At 40.8% G+C, this 21,916-nt stretch overlaps 1 protein-coding gene across 1 annotated transcript in view; it reads left to right on the top strand.

Annotated features, from left to right (window-relative positions):
* CNTNAP2 (contactin associated protein 2) overlaps positions 1-21,916 on the top strand; it is a 791,915-nt gene that overhangs the window by 748,991 nt on the left and 21,008 nt on the right. Inside the window, exon 22 of the mRNA XM_010708239.3 lies at positions 18,533-18,763. Within this exon, the coding sequence (XP_010706541.1) occupies positions 18,533-18,763 (231 nt within the window). The remainder of the gene's footprint in view (positions 1-18,532; positions 18,764-21,916) is intronic.

Here is a 21,916-nt window from a genome sequence, read left to right as displayed (position 1 = left end):
ACTTTTTTTGTCAAATACTCAATAAGACCAGGACTTAGTGTGCCTGTGCAGAATAGTTATCAATTTTATTACGTTAAATCTCACTTCCTTCAGAACAATCAAATAGACCTCAGTCAAATTATGAAGCAATAATGTAAAGAAATCGTTGCTCTACAAATACAGGGAGAAGGAACTACTGCTTTTCTTCTGGAATTCATCTAAAATATTCTGTCTAAACAGTCACAGAGAAGGTAATAGTGGCTATTCCTACAGCAGTAATAGCTGGCTGATTCAGCAGGGACTATAGGAAATTTTTGCTGTTCTATGCAATATAGAACTCTACAGGATGCAGATGGGAAACTGAGACTGTGCAAAGAAGTGCCCTAAGTATTATACCGCATTAGGTGGATGGAAGTGTTACATAAGGTCCTGCTGATCTCTTACTTGACCTCTCGAAACGCAGCTGGTAGGCCTTCCAATCTGAAAGTCTAGTCACATGTTACCTCCACCTTAGTTCCTCCAACATCAATTATTCCCATTACAGTAATTAGACCCCAGCATGTTTCTGGTAAAGTGCTAAATTTGTTAGCATTACTTGTTCACGTCTGGCCCCTTCTTGCTGGAGAACAGTCCAGACAGGCCCATAAAATTCTCTGTCCCCTGGCCAGTAAACTCTTTTGGCTGTAGCAGTATTTTTGGTGTGTGAAAGCGCTGGCAGCCTCTTTCTTTCCCCCAGAGCTGCACAGCACAAGCAGCAATGAAATGGGGGCTGATGTCAATAGTCAAGGCAAGTCACCCCATGGAATGCAGCCTGCTCTTCTGGCTTATGCCAGTCCCCAAATTCTGTCTGTCTGCCCTCTGCCCGATCAACCTCCTGTCCAGCACAGCAAACCCTTTCCCATTTGTCAGCACAGCTGACAGAAGTGAAATCAAGGTGAGGAAGGCAGCAGTGCAGTCAGAGGGGCAAGAGAAACAAGATAGTTTTCAGTCTGAGGTGGAAGAAGAAGAGGGGACCTCACAGTCTCTGTGCAAACAGATGAGTTCTGTGTTGGTAACGGGCGGCTATAATCCTTCCTTTGGGTCCTTTACCATTTTCTAGTGCTCTGAAGCTTGTGGATTTCCATTCTGTCATCCTCAAATGGAGGATGTGAAGTTTTCTCAGTAATTTTCACTTTTTAAAGCCATTCTATTCAGGTTCTTAATTGGCTTTCCTCATCGTTTTGTTAATGAAGTATTTGAACTATGCCTTTCAAAACCTATCAAACACCAGAACGATCTCTAGCACTGAAAAGGTCACTTTATCCCTGAGAACAGCTGCTCACCAGTTCCAGCCCTGGATGTTGAGAGGCGTGTCCTACAAAGATAATTTATAAGCTTTAATGTTCTTTTAGTGCTAAAATGGTTCTGCTGACAGAAATACAAATGCTGCAGCTGAGCTGGGCCCACGTCTCTGGGAGCTCTGAGCTGCCTGACGAACTACTCAGAAAGGCTGGTGGTTTCTACGTATGAGTCCCGCAGCTCCCGAGCCACTCTCATGCCTTCTGAACAGCAGGCATTCCGAGGCCCCAGCAGCCAGTCGCCCATCCCAGAGCATCGACACGGGAGCCGCAGCCCGCCAAGCCACGGCCGGCACGCCAGCCTCCAACAGCGTCCCCGGCCTCCGCCCGGCTCTTTCGGCGAATCCAGTCCGCGTATTCCCTCCTCCCCCCCTTGCGCTCCGCTCCGCATTTTCTGCCCCTCCCTCCACCTGCCGCCCGGCGCCGCGCGGTGCCGCACGGCTGTGTGTAAAACACGGGCCGGCTCAGGGCGCGGAGGCACGGCGCGACGCGGCACGGCACGGCACGGCGGGGCTGCTGCAGGTAACCCACACGGGGCAGCGCTGGGTACGGCCGGGTTCCCGTGTGATGAACTGGCGCCAGGCCTCTGCCTGGAGGCTCAGGAGGGCAGAGGCCAGGTATCCGCTCAATGCTCAATGCGAGATACGCGACCGTGCGTCTGCCGCCCGAACAAAGCTGCGGTGCGTGCATCCAAATTCCAGCTTGAGGTTATTTTTCTTTATTTTTCCTCCTTTAAGTGCTTAATCGCTGCATGGGGTTCAATTTCGATGGGGGTAAGGGGAAAGAGAGGCATTTCAAGGGGAAGGACAGATCTGATGGAGATCACCTTTGGAGGCTGATGCTTCGACCCACCTGTAAGTTGTTTATGGTTTTGGTTTTTTTACCAAGCTGGTTATAAAAGAGGCAAGTTAATAAGCAGTCTGTTGGACACGTCTGTTTCCTGATGCAACTGATGTGAAGCTGAATGTTTGGAGCCTAATTGAATATAAGACTTAAGAAAGAAGCAAATTGTTCTATCTGTTGTCGGCATAGCATCTTGAATTAACTTAATGCATTGTTTTAATATATCTCTGTAGCAAAGTAAGCATTATGAGAGGCTACAATCCTAATCTTATTTATTATTATTATCTTTAATACAGTTTAATCAAAGGTTTCACTTTTCCTCAAAAGAAATCCTTTAGGTTTGAGATTAAAAAATACCCAAAGATCAGTTTCAGTGTTTGGGTGGGAGCACTTGCAGCAGCTTGTTAGCAAAGCCATCGTACTGCAAATAACATTGTGCCGACACAGTTCCTGATTACACGCTTGTCTGGATGTAATAATAATAATAAAGTATGCTGACTGAGGCATAGATTGCCTTAGGCCAGCTGGAAGTGTGGTGTTTACTCCATCTTATGATGTACAAAGGTGGTCACAAAGTTAATGCTTGCGTGTTATCTGCGCCTGTTCTTCCATCATCCTACCACGCAGTCTGTTTTGTCAAAATGTCTATGCCACCTATTGTCATTAACTCCCAACTGAGGCTGCTGATGGGTATATACCATAGAAAGTCCAAAATATGCATACTGAGGGTGCCTAATGTAATATTCTTCATATATAAGGGTCTGGTTAAACCATACATGTTATATCTGAGATTGTCAGGACTGGAACAGGAAGTGTACTTCCTTACTTTCATGGAGAGGAATTTGTTGGCTGGCAATTTTCCACCAACAGTATCAAAGCACATCTATTTCTCCCATCCCTGATGTATTTTGTAGAACTGGGGAAAACACAAGCATGGTGCAAGACTTTTGACATTTCATTCTCTATGGACTCGTGGGTCCCACTGCCCAGAGTAAGGGAGGATCTTCTGCCCAGCTCTGACACTGTAACTGGAATCTCTGAAGCTGAAATCTCACCTGACCTTCTCAGCTACCAAACGCAGTGGTGACCTTGAGGGGTGGAGGTCTGCTGTGCTTTCTGCGATGCAAGAAGTTGTGATGTCCAATAAACTGAGTCGAAGCCTTATAACGAACTGAAAGAGGTCATTTGTCACAGAGTGAATATTGCAACAGTGGAACTAAATGCCATGAGAAGTCACAGAGACCAAAACGTTAATGGCTTCCGAAAACACTGGATGCATTCATGGAAGACAATTTTGCCAGTATCTGAAAATAAAATGCCAGGTGCAGCCTTCATCTCAGCACTGTTTGAGGCGTACGTTTATGGCAATCCAGAAGGTTGTGCTGGGTGGATCATCATACATCTTCCATCTTGTTGTATGACTTCTGGATCATCTGATGTCAGTGACCTTTTATTGCAAGAAAGACAAAGAACTAGGTATCTCACTGATCTGATTTAACGTGGCTGTGACATCTTTGTGATAATTTGACATTGCACACTGAATAGCAACTATAGCAATAGCAGTAGTTTTCAGAAGTGAATTTATTGCATAAAAGTGTGCTTCAGCAGAGGAAATACAAAACATTTCATGTGTGGATAAATGTAACAAAGAAAAGAAGCAAAAGCTTTTCTTAGATTAACCTCATCACTCACTTTGAGATATAATTGAGGCTGTTCAAATATGACTTACTCAGCTTCAAATTCTGTGGCGTACAGTTCTAGAAAAAATGCATATAAGAAATTCTTCAAAAAAAAAAAATCACGTTCATTTTTTCCTACACTGTCTTAAAGTGTGTTTCCAATTGTTAAAATAAATGGTGCTTTTCAGTACTACATATAGATTTTTACTGTCTATACAAAAGAAGGATGTTTTGATCCAAGAAAAAAAATAGATTCAAAATGAGAAAGTAAAACAAACAGAATCAAACTGTGGGAAGAAAAAATACCTGCTAAGGTACAGTATTCATGTCCTTGATGGCATCTTGCTTTTCATTTTCTTGCCAGTCCATGCTTTGATTACTAAAACAAATTTCCACAACTGAGAAAAATCATTGCTTGTCCATGATGTACCAGTGTGGTTAAGCCCTTAAAAATATGTCATTGCTGAAAAAACTTTATTTATATGCTACATTGCATTGAAATCCAACATTTTAGGTGCAATAGCCACAGATCTCTATTAAATAAATAAGAAAAAAGTGTGGGACAGATGAAGAGGTTTTCACTTGGCAATACTAGAGTCCACTACTAATGTAGTTTATGTGGTTTCTTGATTGCAGAGCTTTATATTTTTTTGATGTTTTGCTTTTGTTTTACTTATTTATTTTTTTTTAATCTTAAAGAAAACAGCAAGTTAATATAAGGCATACATGGTAAAGGAATATAAATAATCTTATTTAAAAGTCCTGTTTGAGTTTTAGATTCATATCATGAATCTTCTTTAGATTCATACCATGAACGGTTGGTTATTCTTGCTTTTTCTCCATCTACAAAGAGAATAATAAGATAAAAAAGGGAGGCAGAGGTGAGAGGAGAAATTTCAGTCTGCCTACACTTTGATGACACTGCAGTTTTATAAAGATATTTGAAGCTGGTTATACAGAAGATTAAGTGTAGTCTGAGGACATTTATGAAAGTCATAAAAGGGTACCACTGAAACTGCATAATAACAATCAGACTGAAATTATAATATTTTATTATAATTTTTACAAACGCACAATATAACAAATGCTCTGGAGTTTGGCCAAAATGTAGATGGCACATTACGTAAGTGCACATTACTTCTGACTCCACACTGCAAGAATCTAATTTGATTATTTGTTCATTTTCTGGCTTGAAAAGAATTTGCTGAGTTATAATACATCTTGCCTCCGTAAGACACAAAAGCACACTTAGAGAAATTATGTGAATGAAACTTCATCTTTCTTTTGCATCCTAATGCCACCTCATTATATTTATGTTACATTCTTCTCTAATGTTATGAAAGACACTGTCTATATAATTTATTTTGAGCTTTAATTGGAATGAATTTGTAAATCTGCTGAAATACTTTGTCCCAGTGAGTTTTGAGGATCATTTTTTTCTCAAATCAAGCATACTTTTGATATTGATATAAAAAATGATGAAGATTACTCACTTTTTCAGGGATTTTTTTTGTTTTGGTTTTATTGCTTTTATTAAGAAGCTTAAGCTATGTAATCACTGGTTCCCTATCATCCACTTCCACATGCTATTTAGAGCCTGTCTGCTGAGAAATGTAGAACACCTAGTCTGTTCTTCTCTGCTGCTTTCCATCCATGATCCCTGCATCACATGGAGAGCACAGAGGATGAGGTAGGAAAAAAAAAAAAAAAAAAAAAAAAAAAATCATTGATCTTGAAGCTAACCGTGAGATACTTCTTAAGCAGTTCTACCTTGGGAGAACTGCTGATTTCTGCATCTTGGGTTAAATGTATTCTGAGCACTTCACTTGTCAGTCAAATGATTTCCATTATCCCTCAGCAGGGTTTGCAGTTGAAATGCATGGTACAACCTGACTGAACAATGTTTGTGTTTCATTCTGTCATTTCAGGCTATAGTCTAGATAGTATGTGTCCAACCTTTTGGCTTGCCTGGACCACATTTTAATGAATAGAAATTGTCTTGGGCCACATATATGTAATGCATCCTATTTATTTCCATGGAAACAACAACAGATACAAAGAGCACAATATCACTATTTGATAGAGCAAATTCTTAGCTACAAAACACTATTTTTTGACATAGTCATCACCATTAGCTATGCATTTTCACCAGCAGTGAGCAGAAGCCTGCATGCCGCACTCTTAAAAATCTGACCCACTGTCTCCACTGCTGAAGACCACCCAGCAGTTTACTGTGCTCACAGTTACTATTTGGTCTCAATAACAAATAAGAAAGCATTGGTGAATGTCAATGGACGCAATTTTTTCCACACGGAGGAATACAATGACACACAAGGTCAGATTTTTTAGTTGAGTGCAACTCTATATTTGAAATTTTTTAGGTCGTGTATTTCTATCAACTGAAAATGATCTCATGTGTGTAAATTGATGGGGTATTTATTTATTTATTTATTTATTTATTCAATCCGAGGTGTGGAGTGTGGTTGACACACCCAAGCGATGGGATGCTAGACAGGCTTGATCAAAGAGCCCAGGAGAATCTCATGGGATTCAACAAATCAAAGTGCAAGGTCTTGTACCTGGATTGAGACAACCCTCACTACCAGTACCAGCTGGGGGATGAAATGGATGAGAACAACCCTGCCAAAAAGGACTTGGGGGTACTGGTGGATGGGAAGCTGGACATGAGCCAGCAAAGTGCCCTCATGGCCCAGAAAGTCAACCGTATCCTGAGCTTCATCAAAAGAAGCAAGGCCAGCAGGTCAAGGGAGGTGATCCTGCTCCTCTATTCTGTGATGGTGAGGCCTCATTTGGAGCACTGTGTCCGGATGAGGAGTCCTCATTTCAGGAGAGACAATAGACCTATAGGAGTGCATCCAGAGGAGGGCCACAAAAATGATCCGAGGGATGGGACACGTTCCCTGCGAGGACAGGCTGAGAGAGCTGGGGCTGTTCAGCTTGGAGAAGAGAAAGCTCCAGGGGAACCTGTGAGTGGCCTTTCTGTATTTAGAGGGGACATACTCTCTAGCAGAGTCTGTGGTGATAGGACTAGGCAGAAAGATTTCGGACTTAAAGGGGAAAGATTTAGGTTGGGTATAAGGAAAAAGTCTCTTACAGTGTGGATGGTGAGGCACTAGAACAGGTTGCCCAGAGAGGAAGCCCTGTCCCTGGAGACTTTCAAGGCCAGGCTGGACCAGGCTCTGAGCACCTGATCGAGCTGTGGATGTCCCTGTTAATTGCAACAGAGTTGGACTCGATGACCTTTAAATTATCCCTTTGAACTCTTAGGATTCTTTGATTCTATGACTCTGCTTTCAAATTCCTTTATCGAAACAGAAAGCATTGCTGTGTATTCTTCACTGTTCAGAGCCCTGTGTTTAGCCAGTATATCAAAATGCATAAATTATTAGTCATCACTTGAGTCAGCACTGCACAGAATTGCCCTTCCCATGCCCTGGTTTCTGTCAGCATGATGCTAATAGTGCACTGGCAGTTTGGCTGTTGCTGAGCAATCGGCGCGTGGCCATGGCTGCTCCACGGGGAAGAGCTGCCTTTAAATCACGGAGAGGGGGTGGGATGCATTGCGAGCTTGGACCTGTTTGGTCAAGGTGAATGCCTACTGCTTTTAGCTGTCCATACAAACAAAATTCCTGCTTTAAACAACAGTCTAAGCTTCTTGTCTCCCATACCAGGGGAAAATAATTAGATATCCAAATGAGAAATAAAATGTTGCACAAATGCATGCAATGACTATATGTGGCATTGGTTGTGAAATGTAATGTATGGAGATGTTCCTTTTCCCCCGGAACCTTTTGGGCTTTGATCTCACCGATACAGAGAGCCCTCTTGCCTCCCATTGGGGTTCTGATCCCAGCTGAGCACCTCTCAGATCTCTCTATAGAGTAAACATTTGACAGTGTCATTCTTCAGCTTCACAGTGGTTTCTAGAAATGTGAAATATCTTCTCTTTTGCCCCGATTTTCTGTTGTTCCATTGCCCTTGGGAGGGTTTTATGTTTCAATAATAGAAATGTACAGTACAAACTGTACCTCTGCCAGAGTCATTTCGAAAGTCATGAGAAGTTTGTGGGAAGTTTAAAAAAAAAATTATTTTCACATTTAAAAGTGTTGCCTGTACCTTTTTTACTTAGATTTCAAAGTGTCTTAAGGGACCCATACTGCATCCCAATTAGAGGGTTGGGGACATACTCTATGCCCTTCTAAGAGAGAGGAGGAGAATCTGAGGTGGGTTTCTGAAGTGGCTGAGTTAAGGTTACACAGTAAGTCAGCAGCAGTTCTTCCTTTGAAAGTGATGATCTGGGCTGGCCTTAATTTTGTGGGATTTTTGACAATGCAAAGACCTTGCATTCTGACACTTGCAGCATCAGTTAATTCTTTATTTTTATTTATTTATTTATTTCACTAAAAGGCAGTGAACATAACAGTTGTTGGCTCCACAGGCAATTATGAAATGGAAAACTGCAGGAAATCAAAGTACACAATCTTGAAACATTCAGTAACTAATATAGGTACAGAACAGCAGGGAAAAACACAACTTGTTCTCAAAACCTCTTAGTGGCAATGCAAAACCATCCTTCTGTCAAATAATGTCTTGGTTTTATTAGGAGTATTTGGGGTTTTTTGTTTGTTTGTTTGTTTTTGGTTTTGTTTTGTTTTTTAATTGAAGAACTGCAGACCAGTGTTAGTCTTAATTATTTCTGTAATAATTAAACTTTGGTTAGCATATATTTCAAATTAGTGATTTACAATCTTCACTGTGCAGTGACCTTAAAGGCATGGCTCTGTTTTGGAACTGCTCCAGAGTTATCCAGCAGCACAGCTTCCCATCCTGCTTTCCCCTGTTGGATGCTGTGTGGTTTTTTGCTTGGTTCAATCATTTTAAGTGCATGCTCAAAGCATCGGGAACATTTTTGAAGGAAATGGCTTTAGTTTCACCACTAACAGTGGAGCTGCTATTGCAACTGTAGCTCACTCTGAGCTGTTACAGTCTTCAAAAGTAATTTTTCTCTTGCATGAGCCATGGATAAGATCATTTGTTAAGTGTCAAGGCAGCTAATGAATACACTAAACTTTTTGCACAAAGCTGTTGGCTGGGACAGTTGGCAGAGTCCTTCGTACACTGCAAGTAATGTCTTCGTATTTCAAACAGTGATCAGTGAGTTTCTCGGTCTAGACACAAATTGCCTGAAGAAAATTGCTCTTTACAATCTAAGAAGGATAGGCATCCAGGTACCCACTAAAAAAAGCATGTTTGCTTTGTGGGATTTGGAATCTGCGTAGGAGTAGGTGGGAGTGATTTGCATTCAGGTCCTATGAAGCTCAGGTCCCTGCTTTCAGGGTTGGTCACCCTCTTGCTGCTCACAGCACCCCTGTAACAAGTCCTCCGTAATGAAGTACCTTCTCTTGCATGCAGAGAGAAATGTGCACTCTTTTGAATAACGGCCAAAAATAATGTTCCTAGTGTTTTGTACTTGATTTACATCAACTACTAACTTTTTAACAATAAACTGAAATTACAAAGGAAGTTTGAGGATAAGTCTTTACAGCAGTTCAGTTTGGTGCCTATCCTGTAATTTTACATCAGCTGCAGCTCCATTAAGCATCAACCTGGGAGTGTAGCTTCTTTTCTTCACAGTGTGGATGTTTAGCATATCTGATACCATGCTTAGCATCTACACCTGTAGCGTCAGTATTTCTTTATACATACTGCTGATCTTAAGACAGAAGATATAAACAGCCAGTAGGCAAATAGGTGCTTGGGCTTCACAGTGAAGCATGTTCATTAGAAGAGTTAAGTGAAGTGTCAGAATGTAGTTATCCTTTATCTGGCATTATCTGCCTTGGTGGGTGCATTGTAGTTGCACTTCTTTCTCCCTGTTGCTTCGGTATTGTGGATATATGACAGCCCAGACTGATTGTGTATTGTATGGGGTTCAAGCTGATTTATTTAATCTCTCTATGCTTTTTAAACCACGTGAGTCCTCAAGTATCAGCCTGTGCTAGGGTTCGATGGTGCACTGAGTAGCTGGAGTTAGGCATTAAATCCTCAAATAAGAGAAAATATTTTATTAATCTCAGTACTGTGACTACATTCAGCTTCCTTTCAGTGGAGTTTAAACTGCGTTCTATCATCTGTGGGAATGTGTACTGTGATGCAGTAACACAGAGGTGCTTAAGATGCCAATAGGCTGCTCTTTGAGCAGTGGGTAATATAACAATGTTATATTATATAAAATGTTCTGTATATAATGTATGTAAATGCATATAAAATGTTCTGACTGCAGGGAACAAGAGAACTCGAGGTTCTTTACTGTAGCTAAGATTGACCACAAATGAATTGTTACACTGTTGTGTTTCTCAGCATGAATGTGCACATATCAATAAGTCATTATCCTAAATCTGAGTGGCTCTATTTTTCACCATTCTCAACTCAAAACTCATATCCTGTCTTGATTAAAATGTGTAAGAAATAGTCTCTAGTAAATTATACTGATGAGTTGTGCTACTGAGATTCTTTTGTTTAAAAGGCGTCTTTTGTCATGGTCAAAATCACTTGAGTATACATATTATGCTTTTCTTCTCCCCGTCCCACTATGTGTTTGGCTTTTTTGTTTGGTTGGTTATTTGGTTTTTTTTTTTGTTGTTGTTGTTGTTGTTTGTTTGTTTGTTTGTTTTTTTGCCAGAGCTTTCCCAGTTTCAAAGAAGAGCTGGTTGGCTGTAGTAGTGTTTACTGACAGCCTGGCCATGCCCGAAGCATCCTTTGTTAGGCCTTCTTTCTACTGTAGAAGGCACCACTATTGAACCCCAAGGGAATTCATAGCAGAATATTAGGTACATTAGGTATCCACAAAGTATACTTCCACTTCTGTTACATTACCTTCCTAATGTAACATAATTCATGATGAATGGATGTCTGGATCCTCTTTGTATGTATTGAATACTGTGCAAGATGTAGAATTTTTTATTACTTTGTATCAATTAGCATTTCAGAGTCCTAGAAAATAATAATAATAATAATGATAATGCACTGATCAGCTAATATAAAAAAATTCTGCACGTACATTTAGTAAAAACATTTGTTTTTAGCTTTTTGGGAGGGGGGGGATTTGTGTACCTTTTTTTCCTCTGTGGAAGATATTTTTGTTTTCTTCTAGATTCATAGATATAATTAATAGTAATTATATTTCAATTTGTGGGTACTCATTAATGGTGCCTTGTGTCACCAACATGCTCAGAAATAGGTCTTTTTTACAACTTTTCATCTAGATGGGTAAGATCTTCTTCAGTAGTAGCACATAATTTTCAGCAGATAAATAATATTATATTTTCATCATCACCTTGCCCAGTGGTATTTGCAAGGCTTTCAACTTGCCAAGTGAGATTGGACAGTAGTATTCTATTCTCTAAAGCCATAATTCCCAGTGCAAAGAAAGCTTGAAATCCATCCTATCCTTATTTTAGTGGATGGTCCTTGCCATTTTTCAGAATCCTCTGATCATTTTATTTGTCCCCAAAATGTCGTAGAGAGAGGGTTTCTTCTCCTAAGTGGGCAGAGTTAAATCTCCAGTAGTAAACTGGTGGTTAGGTGAATTTGTATATCCAGTGAATGGGAAAGCAAAGGATTTACATGAGATTGATCCTCCAAGATTTCCTCCCATATAATCAAGCTTTCTACAGCTACAAACAGCAGCCATTTCCTGCCATGTACCAATCGGGTTTCTAATCCATTCCTATCTGAAACTGGTATAATTATATTCTACCTTAGCATTTTATTTATCGGCTACTGTTCCTTTCTTTGTATGAGTGGAAGTTTCCTTACAATGAGGATCAATGCTATTTGTGTCTTGAGTTTTTTTTCTTTCCATTCAAAACACCATGAGACTTCCCTCTATGATGCCATTTATTCAGTTTTGTCTTGCCTTTATGCTAATGTCTATTAATTCACTAGAGCTTTTTAGCGTTAAAATTTCCCATTGGAGGAGATCTTCACCTGACTTCGGTATCAGTAGTCAGGTGGTAATGCTAGTGAGATTTTGTAATTTCCCAAATCCTTGCATTAATTTTAGAAGTAAATTATTTTCTAACTCCACGACTCCTGGAGTGCAAAGTAGTATAATTCGAATTTTGGCCCTCATATTGCTATCAACAAAAAAGCAAAATTATACTTAACACAAAAACCAGCAGTCCTTGTGGAAACAAATTCCTGTCAAAGTCCATATTACTTATCCACTCACTTTACCCAATCAATGAAAGTCCTGGTATACAAAAATTGGATGGGTTCATTCATGTCTGTGTCCATATCTGTAGACTCCAAGCAGCATACTCCTTCAGTAACACTCAGTGGCCTCTATGTTCCCTCTTTTGCCATCCTCTTCAGCTTCCCTAGAGGCTAGGGGCTCAGGATCACCACTTGGCCAATTTCAAGTGAATGTTAATAGTAGACCTCCATTCTCTTCCGCCTTTGAGGTCCAGCTGTCTGGGCCTGTGCAGGTTTAGCACAAGTACGGTGGATCCATCCATGTTCCACGGTTTTCACTGCAGTCTCTGTAGTAAGCAGCACAAGAAATGGTCTGCTCCACATGGGAGTGAATTGTGATTCTTTCCAGTCTTTCACCAGGATCCAGACTCCAGGTTGGATATTATACACTGCAAAGTCCAAGAATAAAGCTTGTGCTAGTTGAGCCTCTGGTGAGATTTCTTCACAGAGTCCTCAGCTCCTCCATTGCCATCTTTCTTGCTCTGATTATCAGAGCAAGTCTCGTGTGAGACTGAGACACAAGCTCGGTCAAATGTCATCCAAGCAGTTTATTATTAATTAAAGTGATGGGGAAGGGAAAGGCTGGTGATTATTACAAATTAGGGTAATGGGGAAGGGAAGGCAGGCCATAGGAAAGATAGGAAAAGATCAAGAATTATGTAGAGTGGGGATAGTCACCACCAAGGATCCAGCAGGATCCTACTGTGCTCTGTTCCAATGGTCCAAGGCCAGTGCAGGAGTAAGTGTTTAGGGGGAGGTTGCAGCAGAATAGCCAGCCTTAGGCAGCAAGCAGGTAAATGGAGGGCAACTGACAAGTCCAGGAGAAACAGGCAGGTCTCAGGTAGCTGGCCCAGGAAAATCAGGCAGCAAGCAAGTATCACGCCACAAGGATCCGATATTGGACACACCATTCCTTGGTTGTAGGTGCCTTTTTTTATCTTCTCAATCTGCCAGTGCAGCATTCCTGGGCACTAGAGTCACTGGCAGCATCTGTGGGCATGCAAATCCTCTGGATGGTTATCTCCCTCAAGATGTGCCCACAAAAGGCTGCTCATCAGCCATTTAGCAGCTGAATATCTCTTATTCTCTCTTTGCCCCTGTCCTGCAAGTTTTCAGACAAAAGATTTCTTGGACTTGTCCAAGACTTGCCTGGACTTCTCCATCTGTTGAAGTTGTCCAACAGTAAGCTTTGAGACAAAGGTGCAGAAATAGTCTCTTACACCTTCCTTTTTCTTTCTTCATGGACTTCCCAGTCTATCATCCCATCTGTCTCTGGGATGGTCCCGAGAACCCAGTAAATTCCCCAGTGCTGATGAACTCCAGAGTGAGCTGATTAGAAGAAATCGGTGAGGGTGCCTGTCAGCTCACTCAGATGTCCACCTACATCCGAGGGTGGACAGATCCCAGATGAGCCCCCAGGTTGTTAGGAAAATTTCCACTCAATCATCTTTATCCTTGAAAGAGACAGAGGGGAGCTTTATTTATTCAAATAAAGGGAGACTCCTCCGGGGTATACCTCTGAGGGATCTCTCAAAGTATTAGGGGACACATCTCCTCTTTTATCCTTGTACCCTAATGCTAGTGAGCCCTTCCCCTTTTCCCCATTGGCTGAGGTACTCAGTATTCATATTCTTCTTGATTCATCTATCAGCCACCAGTAGCTACCCCCTTAATTCCCTTTGTTTATTCATACTTTGTAATCTGGGTTCAGAGTTTGTTGCTTTGCCCGACTAGAACTGTATTTGTATCCTCTAAAGGTTCTTTGTTCTACACAGCAAACAAGTTTTACATGCAGGTGCTAAGCTAACATCTCCTGCCATGTACCTTCAAGATGAGATTGCTTAACCAGATCCTTGTGAACTGAAACTCTTCTTCTCAGCTTTTCCTTATCTTGTTTTGCAGCAACCCCTATCCCTCCTTTGTTCTTCCCAAATTTTATTTTGCAAAGACATTTTATCCTTGTTTTTTTCTTCATCAGGTAATTGAGATTAAGTACTCTGACTGAATTATAGTACACAAGATGTAGCAGTATCTGTGATGTTTTTTAGTATACTCTGCAGTAGTTATGTACATTTTTAAATGGTACTTAATCTGGGTAAGCAGTTGTGCAGTTATTATGTGAATGTTCAGTCTTAAGCATTTACATGCTAATGCGCCTCTATTAGAATGGGTTTGCCTAAATGGTCTCTGTTGTGTAATCATGGCCTTTGTCTCATGTCTGCATGTTACGTTGTCAAGGAAGCAAATGGTTAAAACCAGGTAAAATTATTAAAAGCCAATTAATGGTATTTTTGGAAGTCTTTCATTACAGAAATACTTGTGGGCAGGGTGCCGACAGTATTAAATCTGACAATAATATTACTAATATGGCTAATTGCTAATAATACTATATGCTATAATATCAATTTTTACAACATTTCACCAGCTTAGAACAATGGAAGGTAGTTGCACTATCCATTTCCTTTCAATAATGTGATTGTCATCTTCTTTTTTATTTTCTCTCTCCTTTCTTACAGGGAGAGAATTGAATTTTAGTCATAACAACAAAGGTATATTTCATTATATAATGGGTACACTCTCCACAGGTTAGGCTTACAGCAGGCTAAAGTACTCAGGGAGGTGAAGCCAAGAAAACCAACATAGTAACTAGACATGCCAATGAGTTATGTCAAGCAGGTATTCCCTTTATTACAGCAATGGGTGAATGGGGGATTGCTCCACCGAGGGAAGCAGCGTATTTAAAGCGTATACATGTTCCTTACATACCAAGGACACAGGCAGAAATTCCAAAAAATAATTAGCACACTGTCCCACCCTTTCAGGCATGTGTTCTAAGAGTGTGGTGGGGGTCTCTGATGGCTGTGGGATGAAGGCTAGTAATTAAGCATTCTCGCTGTGAATTTCCAGCCCTTTAAGAGGGGGATAGCACAAACTGGCTCTCACTGGTGTTCTCTTTTGCTGTCTTATCTTCAACAACAGAACATCTATTCTACTTTCTTATCTTGACAAGTTTCACGGCCTCCACATTTTGTTCTTGAGCTTACGTTTATGGAAGCCTCCAGCCCTTCAGCTTGTATCCTCTCAAGCTATCCAAAAGGCTTTTCTCACAATATGGAAAAGCTGTTCTCATGATTCAAAAAGTATAATGGCCTTCTCCTCCAGAATCTAGAAAGAAAACTCTAACTCCAATGTGGTGTTAGAAAGTGGCATTCCTTTATTCCTCATGATATGCATCAAGTGACTTGACAAGCAAGTACATTCTTTGAGAGTTCAGGTTCTACATTTAAACAGTTAAGACATACATATGCAGTACTTTGGAATACATATTTATTCTTTTTTCAAGGATTCATAACTTTCAGCCGCTTTTCCCCAATTTGGATAATTTCCATTGCTTATTAGGCCCTAGTAAGCAGCTTTTAAAACAATATATGTGGAATCCAAGGAAGATGTCCTTGCACCTACTGAGTGCAAAAGGTAAAAGTATTCTATTATGAGTCCTGTGCTTCTTGTGAGGCAAAATCATTGAGGCAAAGAATGAAAGTATTCTATTATGTCCCCAGTGCAAAATTATTGAGGAAAACAAAATTATTCACTGAAGTGGAGAAAATCCACCAAAGTAACTTGACACACCAGTGAGTTATATCAAGCAGGTCTTCCCTTTCTTACAGCTCTGGGTGCATGGGGGATCACTCCACCAAACATTCACACCAAAGGAAGCAGTAGTTGCAGATATAAAGGCTTAGGTCAAGCATATTCATTACATTCTGAAAGAGTCCTAGAATTAGCAGATTGTTCCACCCCTTCTTCAGGCATGCGTAGTACATCTCTGTGGTCCTGTCAGTGGTCTTTGGAGCCTCTCCTGGTGACTGGAGATGAAGGTCTCGATGTCTTCCTCACACTCAACTCTTAAACTTGTTACAGCTGAGGGCTCAGAACAGGTTCTTGTCTAGTGTCAAACTTTTCAGTTCTGCATCTTTGCTTGCATAACAGGATGAGTTGCTTAGCCACAAAGTTTGTTCTTACAGTGTATATAGCGATCCCACTTCATCACCCAGTAAAGTTGAAATGGAAAGTTTTAGAACTACTACTCATTACTTTTGCTAAACTAATTGCTTAAACTAATGTACTAATCCCTATTGCTAAACAAACCGACCTGAATCAGCCTAACGTTAGAGTATCAGTGTGCAGAACCCCAAGGGATGTGCACAGAGGAATACGTTCACAGAGAACTCAATCCATCTTGCTATAGCACTGATGTGTGAGTTGATTGTAAGTTACCTGATACGACTTGCACAACTATCATTTGTCTTAAACAAAAATGCAGGTCATTAGTACGGTGTCGTTAGGTGCTTTTTGTTTTTTTTCTTCTTTAATCTTTTAGCATCTAGTGTCCATCGTTTATTATTCACAAAGTATAGAGAAGAATGGTTCTGAAGCCACTAAATTAGATCAGTTGTATGTATGGATTTTTGCTCTTGTCATTCAAGATTGTACGTGGGAGGCTATTAGCAAATGCTAGACAAAGTTCCACTGACTCTATAAAAATATGAATAAAAGATAATCAGTAAACAGCTACTGAGAGGTTACCATGTTTAACAAGAAATGTGATCTTTTAACTGTTATATTGTAAACTTTATTCAACGTTACAGCCATTCACTGAAAATATCATAAATATTATTCTGAAGTAGGAGATGGTAAATATTGTCATCAGGTATGAGTCTTTTTTTATAGATGTGGTATAGAGGTAGCGTTCAGGTGCATGAATTCTGATTTTTGTACAGCTTTTCTCCTAAATATGGAAAATTTTCTTAATGCCACATTTTTGAAGGAGATGTTAATTGTTTAATCAGGTTACTTTCTTAAAGGATGGTTGGATATAAGACTGACGTGACATACAATTATGCTAATGAATTTAAGCTAGTTTCTAGCTAAGTCTGAGCGTGTTTCCGCTTTCTCACATGTGACAGCCAGTGCTCACTGACAATCTGTGAAACATGGCTGTAATATTGATACAAGCTGGATAAGCACTAGCAGAGAGGGGGATGTTCTCAAGTGAGAAGGGAAAAGGAAAATGGAAGAGATAGAACACATCACTTCTTGTAGTAAGGATCACATAAGGAGCTAATGCGTTTACTAATTATCAGATTTTGTGACTCAATTTTTTGTCACTTCTTTTACTAATCTTAGGTGTGGCATTAAATGTTTCATGTTTGTCATTCTAAGTTACTAAGACAGAAAAGGTACAATTTAAGTTTGTGTGAAAATCAGTAAGTTGCTTTAAATGTGCATAAGATTTGTCCAGTTTCCACCAGCTGTCCAATAATTCATGTCTAATGTGTAAGCCACCCCAAAAAATCCAGCTTGAAAATATTCTGGTTTATAGCTTTGGAACTCCTTGTACATATCTATGATGCAAAACCCTTAGTACTTGTAGAAATAGCACTGTTACGTATTGCATGGTAGTTTTTAGCACGCATAGTCAGCAGACCTTGTTGCCTGTAGGTTATAATTGGGCCTACTTTGGTTAGAGCTGAACACAAACTAATCCAAAAGGTTTGAAATGCATTTTCTACTACCTTTGTGTGGCTTTTGTTTTGTTTTGTTTTATGTTTAGTAGCACAAAAACCTAGATGTGCTTTATTTCCTAGCTCTTCCCCTGGCTTTTATACTAAAAAAAATCTTTTGCACTTTTTCCTCACTTCTCTCTCAGTAGAACCATCCATCTCAGGTCTTTTTTTTCTTGTTTTTTTTTTTTATGACACAATCATGCAATTATATGTTGTTTTGTTTTGTTTTCTAGTAACATCACTCTTTAAACCCGTAGCATTACTCCTATCTGAAGAGGTGGCCTTTGAGCAACCTTGGGCTGCTTCATGTTTTCTGTCCTGGTGTACCATGCTATGTTGCTTAGCTTGTCATCTGAAATCTGATCTCTGAGATGAAATGGGACGGAAAAGGAGTGAATTGCAATGGAGTGTGAATGCTAATGGCACAAGTGTGTGCAATGGTTCTGTTGACAGGGTCCTCACCAACCAACCAACTGGGGGGCAAGGCTGGGGTGAATGAAGAACCTTTGAGGAGACATTCCAGCCACAGTTATCCCTGTAACTTCTCTTTCATCACCTCTTAGAGGAGAGGGTTTTTTCCTGCTCTTTTGTTTGTTGATGACTCCTTCTCCTCAGCCTTTCATTTTAATGGTAGCATACCAAAACCGTGTCTCAACAAGGTTTGAAGATTTCTTGCTTTATTCTGTAACAAAATGGAAAGAAATCTGACAGGGTCTGAAACATTCTTAGTCTCCTGAAACAGAGACTTTGGAACTGAGCTAACTGAGCTCTGGGAACTGAGAACTAAGACTGTGTTTTCCAAAGCAGTGAATTGTTTTGCTGTATCTTTTCATTTCTTGATTTCCTATAGAAATTGGGAAGATCGACCAAGATATATATAAATACAACACACCGGGATTCACTGGTTGCCTATCAAGAGTACAGTTCAACCAGATTGCTCCCCTCAAAGCAGCCTTGAGATCTACCAATACCTCCTCTCACGTCCACATTCAAGGAGAACTGGTGGAATCCAACTGTGGAGCATCACCACTGACAATCCCACCAATGTCTGCTGCAACTGACCCATGGCACTTAGATTCAGGTAAACTGGGCTTCATTCCATGTTAAGTCAGCTGAGCAGTTGAGAGAATAAATATATCTTTTTCTTTTTCTTTTACCTTTTCTTTTTCTTTTTCTTTTTGTTGTTGCTTATGTTTTGTTGGCTTTTGTTTTACATTTGTGAAGGAACATAATGCTGCTGTGGTAGTACTTTGTAGCATTGGATATGTAGTAAGCAAGACATCAGTAGTATGTGTAGGTAAAGCATGAAATTGCTAGTAAGTATATTGTAGTCAGCTTCATACAAAAAAATGTAATTTTAGACATAAATGTATTTATAAAGTGCTAATTTGTATTCTGAAATGTTTGCTTTTCTTAGGCCATGTTTAATGGGAAATCCTATCAGTCACTACTGTGCTCCTCTTACCAAAAGTTCTAGAAAGCCAAAACAATTTTCTGATCTCAGCAATCTTATTCTGCTTTGTGCTTGACAGTCTTTGGAAGTATATACTGTGCCTGACTTAAGAGGATTGGATTTTTTCTTCTTGCTGCCCAGGTGTTAGATATATAGTTTAGAGAAAAAAAAAAAAAAAAGAAAAAAAAAATAGAAAAAAAAGAAAAAAAAAGTCAGCTCCTTTTAAATCTGCATTCATGTTTACATTGACATGCGTCATATTTTGGCCTCATTCTGATTTCATTTTTTTCTAGTTTCACTGATTTCATTTATTAACATAAATTAGAAACTGCCCTGGCAGGTTGATGGCTTCACAGTGCTATAAAATTAAAATGTGAGAGTAAAAATGGGGACTATAATGGTTTTGACACCAAGTAGTCCTATTATGTTTGAGAATGCATTTGTCTCTCTGTCAGTTTTGGTATGCAAGAGAAGCGTGTGCCAAGGTCATACCTTTGTTATTGTTTTTCAAAATCTCAAACAATTACTTGCAGGCCTTCCTTTCAGCTCTTCTTCAGTAGAAAGGTAGGCAGAGGTTAGTAAGAAGCAGAAGAGCTTCTTCTGGAGCTGAAGCTCCAAAATACAGATAGTTCTTGATGTAAAACTTCTCATTCCCTTCATGCCATCAAGCCTTTTTTTACCAAGGTTTTACGGCATCTCTTCACTATTCATGACATGTAATCTCCTATCACAGAATCTCAGAATCACAGAATGGCCCGGGTTGGAAGGGACCTCAAGGACCATGGATCTCCAACCTCCTGCCACACACACAGGGTGACCAACCTCCCCATTTAATACTAGACCAGGCTGCCCAGGGCCCCATCCAACGTGGCTTTGAATACCTCCAGGGATGGGGCATCCATAACCTCTCTGGGCAGCTGTTCCAGCACCTCACCACTCATTGTGAAGAACTTTCCTCTGACATCCAAACATCCAGACCCCATCTTTGCAGCCCTCATTTGGGCACTAATAGCTTTGTGTCCTTTTTATACTGTGACACTCAAGCTGAGGCTGCACCAGTGCAGTACAGAGCATGGCAAATCACTTCTTTTGACTGTCTAGCAGTGTTGCACTTGATGCACCCCAGTTGGCATTCCCGGCTGTCTGGGCACACTGCTCAACTTGCAGTCAACCAAGACCCTCAAATCCCTCTCGGCAGGTCACCGCACCACTCTCTCTGTAAAGAACTTCCCCCTGAATTTTCCCTCCCTCAACCTAAAACCATTGTCCCTTGTCCTGCAGTTATCTACCCTTTCAAAGAGTTGATTCCCCTCCTGTTTGTAGGCTCCTTTTAGGTCCTGGAAGGCTGCAATGAGGTCACCCTGCAGCCTCCTTTTCTCCAGGCTGAACAAGCCCAGCTGCCTCAGCCTGTCTATGTAAGGGAGGTGCTCTGGCCCTTGATCATCTCTGTGGCTCTCCTCTGGACTCTCTCTGTCTTTCTTGTACTGGGGGCTCCAGACCTGGACACAGTACTCCAGACGAGGCTTCTCAAGAGCAGAGTAGAGGGGGACAATCACCTTCCTGTCCCTGCTGGCCACACCTCTTCTGATGGAGCCCAGGATACCATTTACTTTCCAAACTGATGGCTCATGTTAAGATGTTCATCCATCAAGACCCCCAAGTCCTTCTCTGCAGGGCTGCTCTCAAGGACTGCTCCTTCCAGTCTTTATGGATGCCTGGGATTCCTCCAGCCCAAGTGCACAACCTCGCAATTTACTGTGTTGAACCTCATTAGGTTCACCCGGGCCCACCTTTCAAGTCTGTTGAGGTCCCTCTGAATGGCATCCCTTCCTCCCACCGTGTCAGCCACACCACTCAGCTTGGTGTTCGTCAGCAAACTTGCTGAGGGTTGTCTCGCTCCGATTTAATAGGAGGGAGATGAGGTTCTTTTAAAATTATATACCTGCTGTGAGGTTAAGAAACAACGTTTCAAATGTTGGTCCGACAAGTTTATTACAAATCTTAATTAGGGAGATGGGGAAAGGAGGACAGACATTATTATGAATTAGGGTAATGGGGAAGGGAAGGAGGGCAATAGAAAAGATAGAAAAGAAGAAGCAAGGAGTCTTTGTAGGAAGCAGGAGGGAGATCGTCAGCACCATGGATCCCGTGTGGCTCATAGCTCAGTCATTGATCTTCAGTAGTGGTGGATCATCGGGCAGTGTTGTTCGGTTGAGGACAATGACAAAGACGGCAAAGACCATGGCGATGATGGCCCCTTTTCAATGCTTTCAAAGTCATCTTTGGAGTGACAACTTCTGGCTCTGGGATCTCAGCAGAAACTCCTTTGTTCCCACCTTCAGGGCCTTGCCAGCAGATAAGAGGGAGCAGGGATGCCCATCTGCATCCTGTTTTTCACAGGACATGATGGTATCATTCCCCAGTTTTCCCATACCAAGCTGGAGCTATGTAGTCACAGGCCAGATCTTCCACCAGTAAACTGTCCTAAGCACTCTCTTCTGAAGGCAAACAGCTAAAATTGTTCACACAGTGAAGTTGACTGCCACACAGCAATACCCACCCATCACTCATTTTCTTGACAAGTCAGTCTTATCACAGGAAATACCTCAGGAAGCAAGCTTTGAGCCGAAAAAAAAAAAAAAAAAGGATTCTCACAAGGGTGCACTCAATTCCGTCATCGATGTCATTGATAAAGATGTTAAAGAGCACCGGTCCCAAGACAAACCCCTGGGGGATGCTGCTCATTACCAGCCTCCACCTAAACATAGAGCCATTGATGAC

This window comes from Meleagris gallopavo, chromosome 3 (genome assembly GCF_905368555.1).
Source record: "Meleagris gallopavo chromosome 3, MGAL_WU_HG_1.1, whole genome shotgun sequence".
Classification (NCBI taxonomy): domain Eukaryota; kingdom Metazoa; phylum Chordata; class Aves; order Galliformes; family Phasianidae; genus Meleagris; species Meleagris gallopavo.
This window is presented reverse-complemented; position numbering and strand designations above follow the sequence as displayed.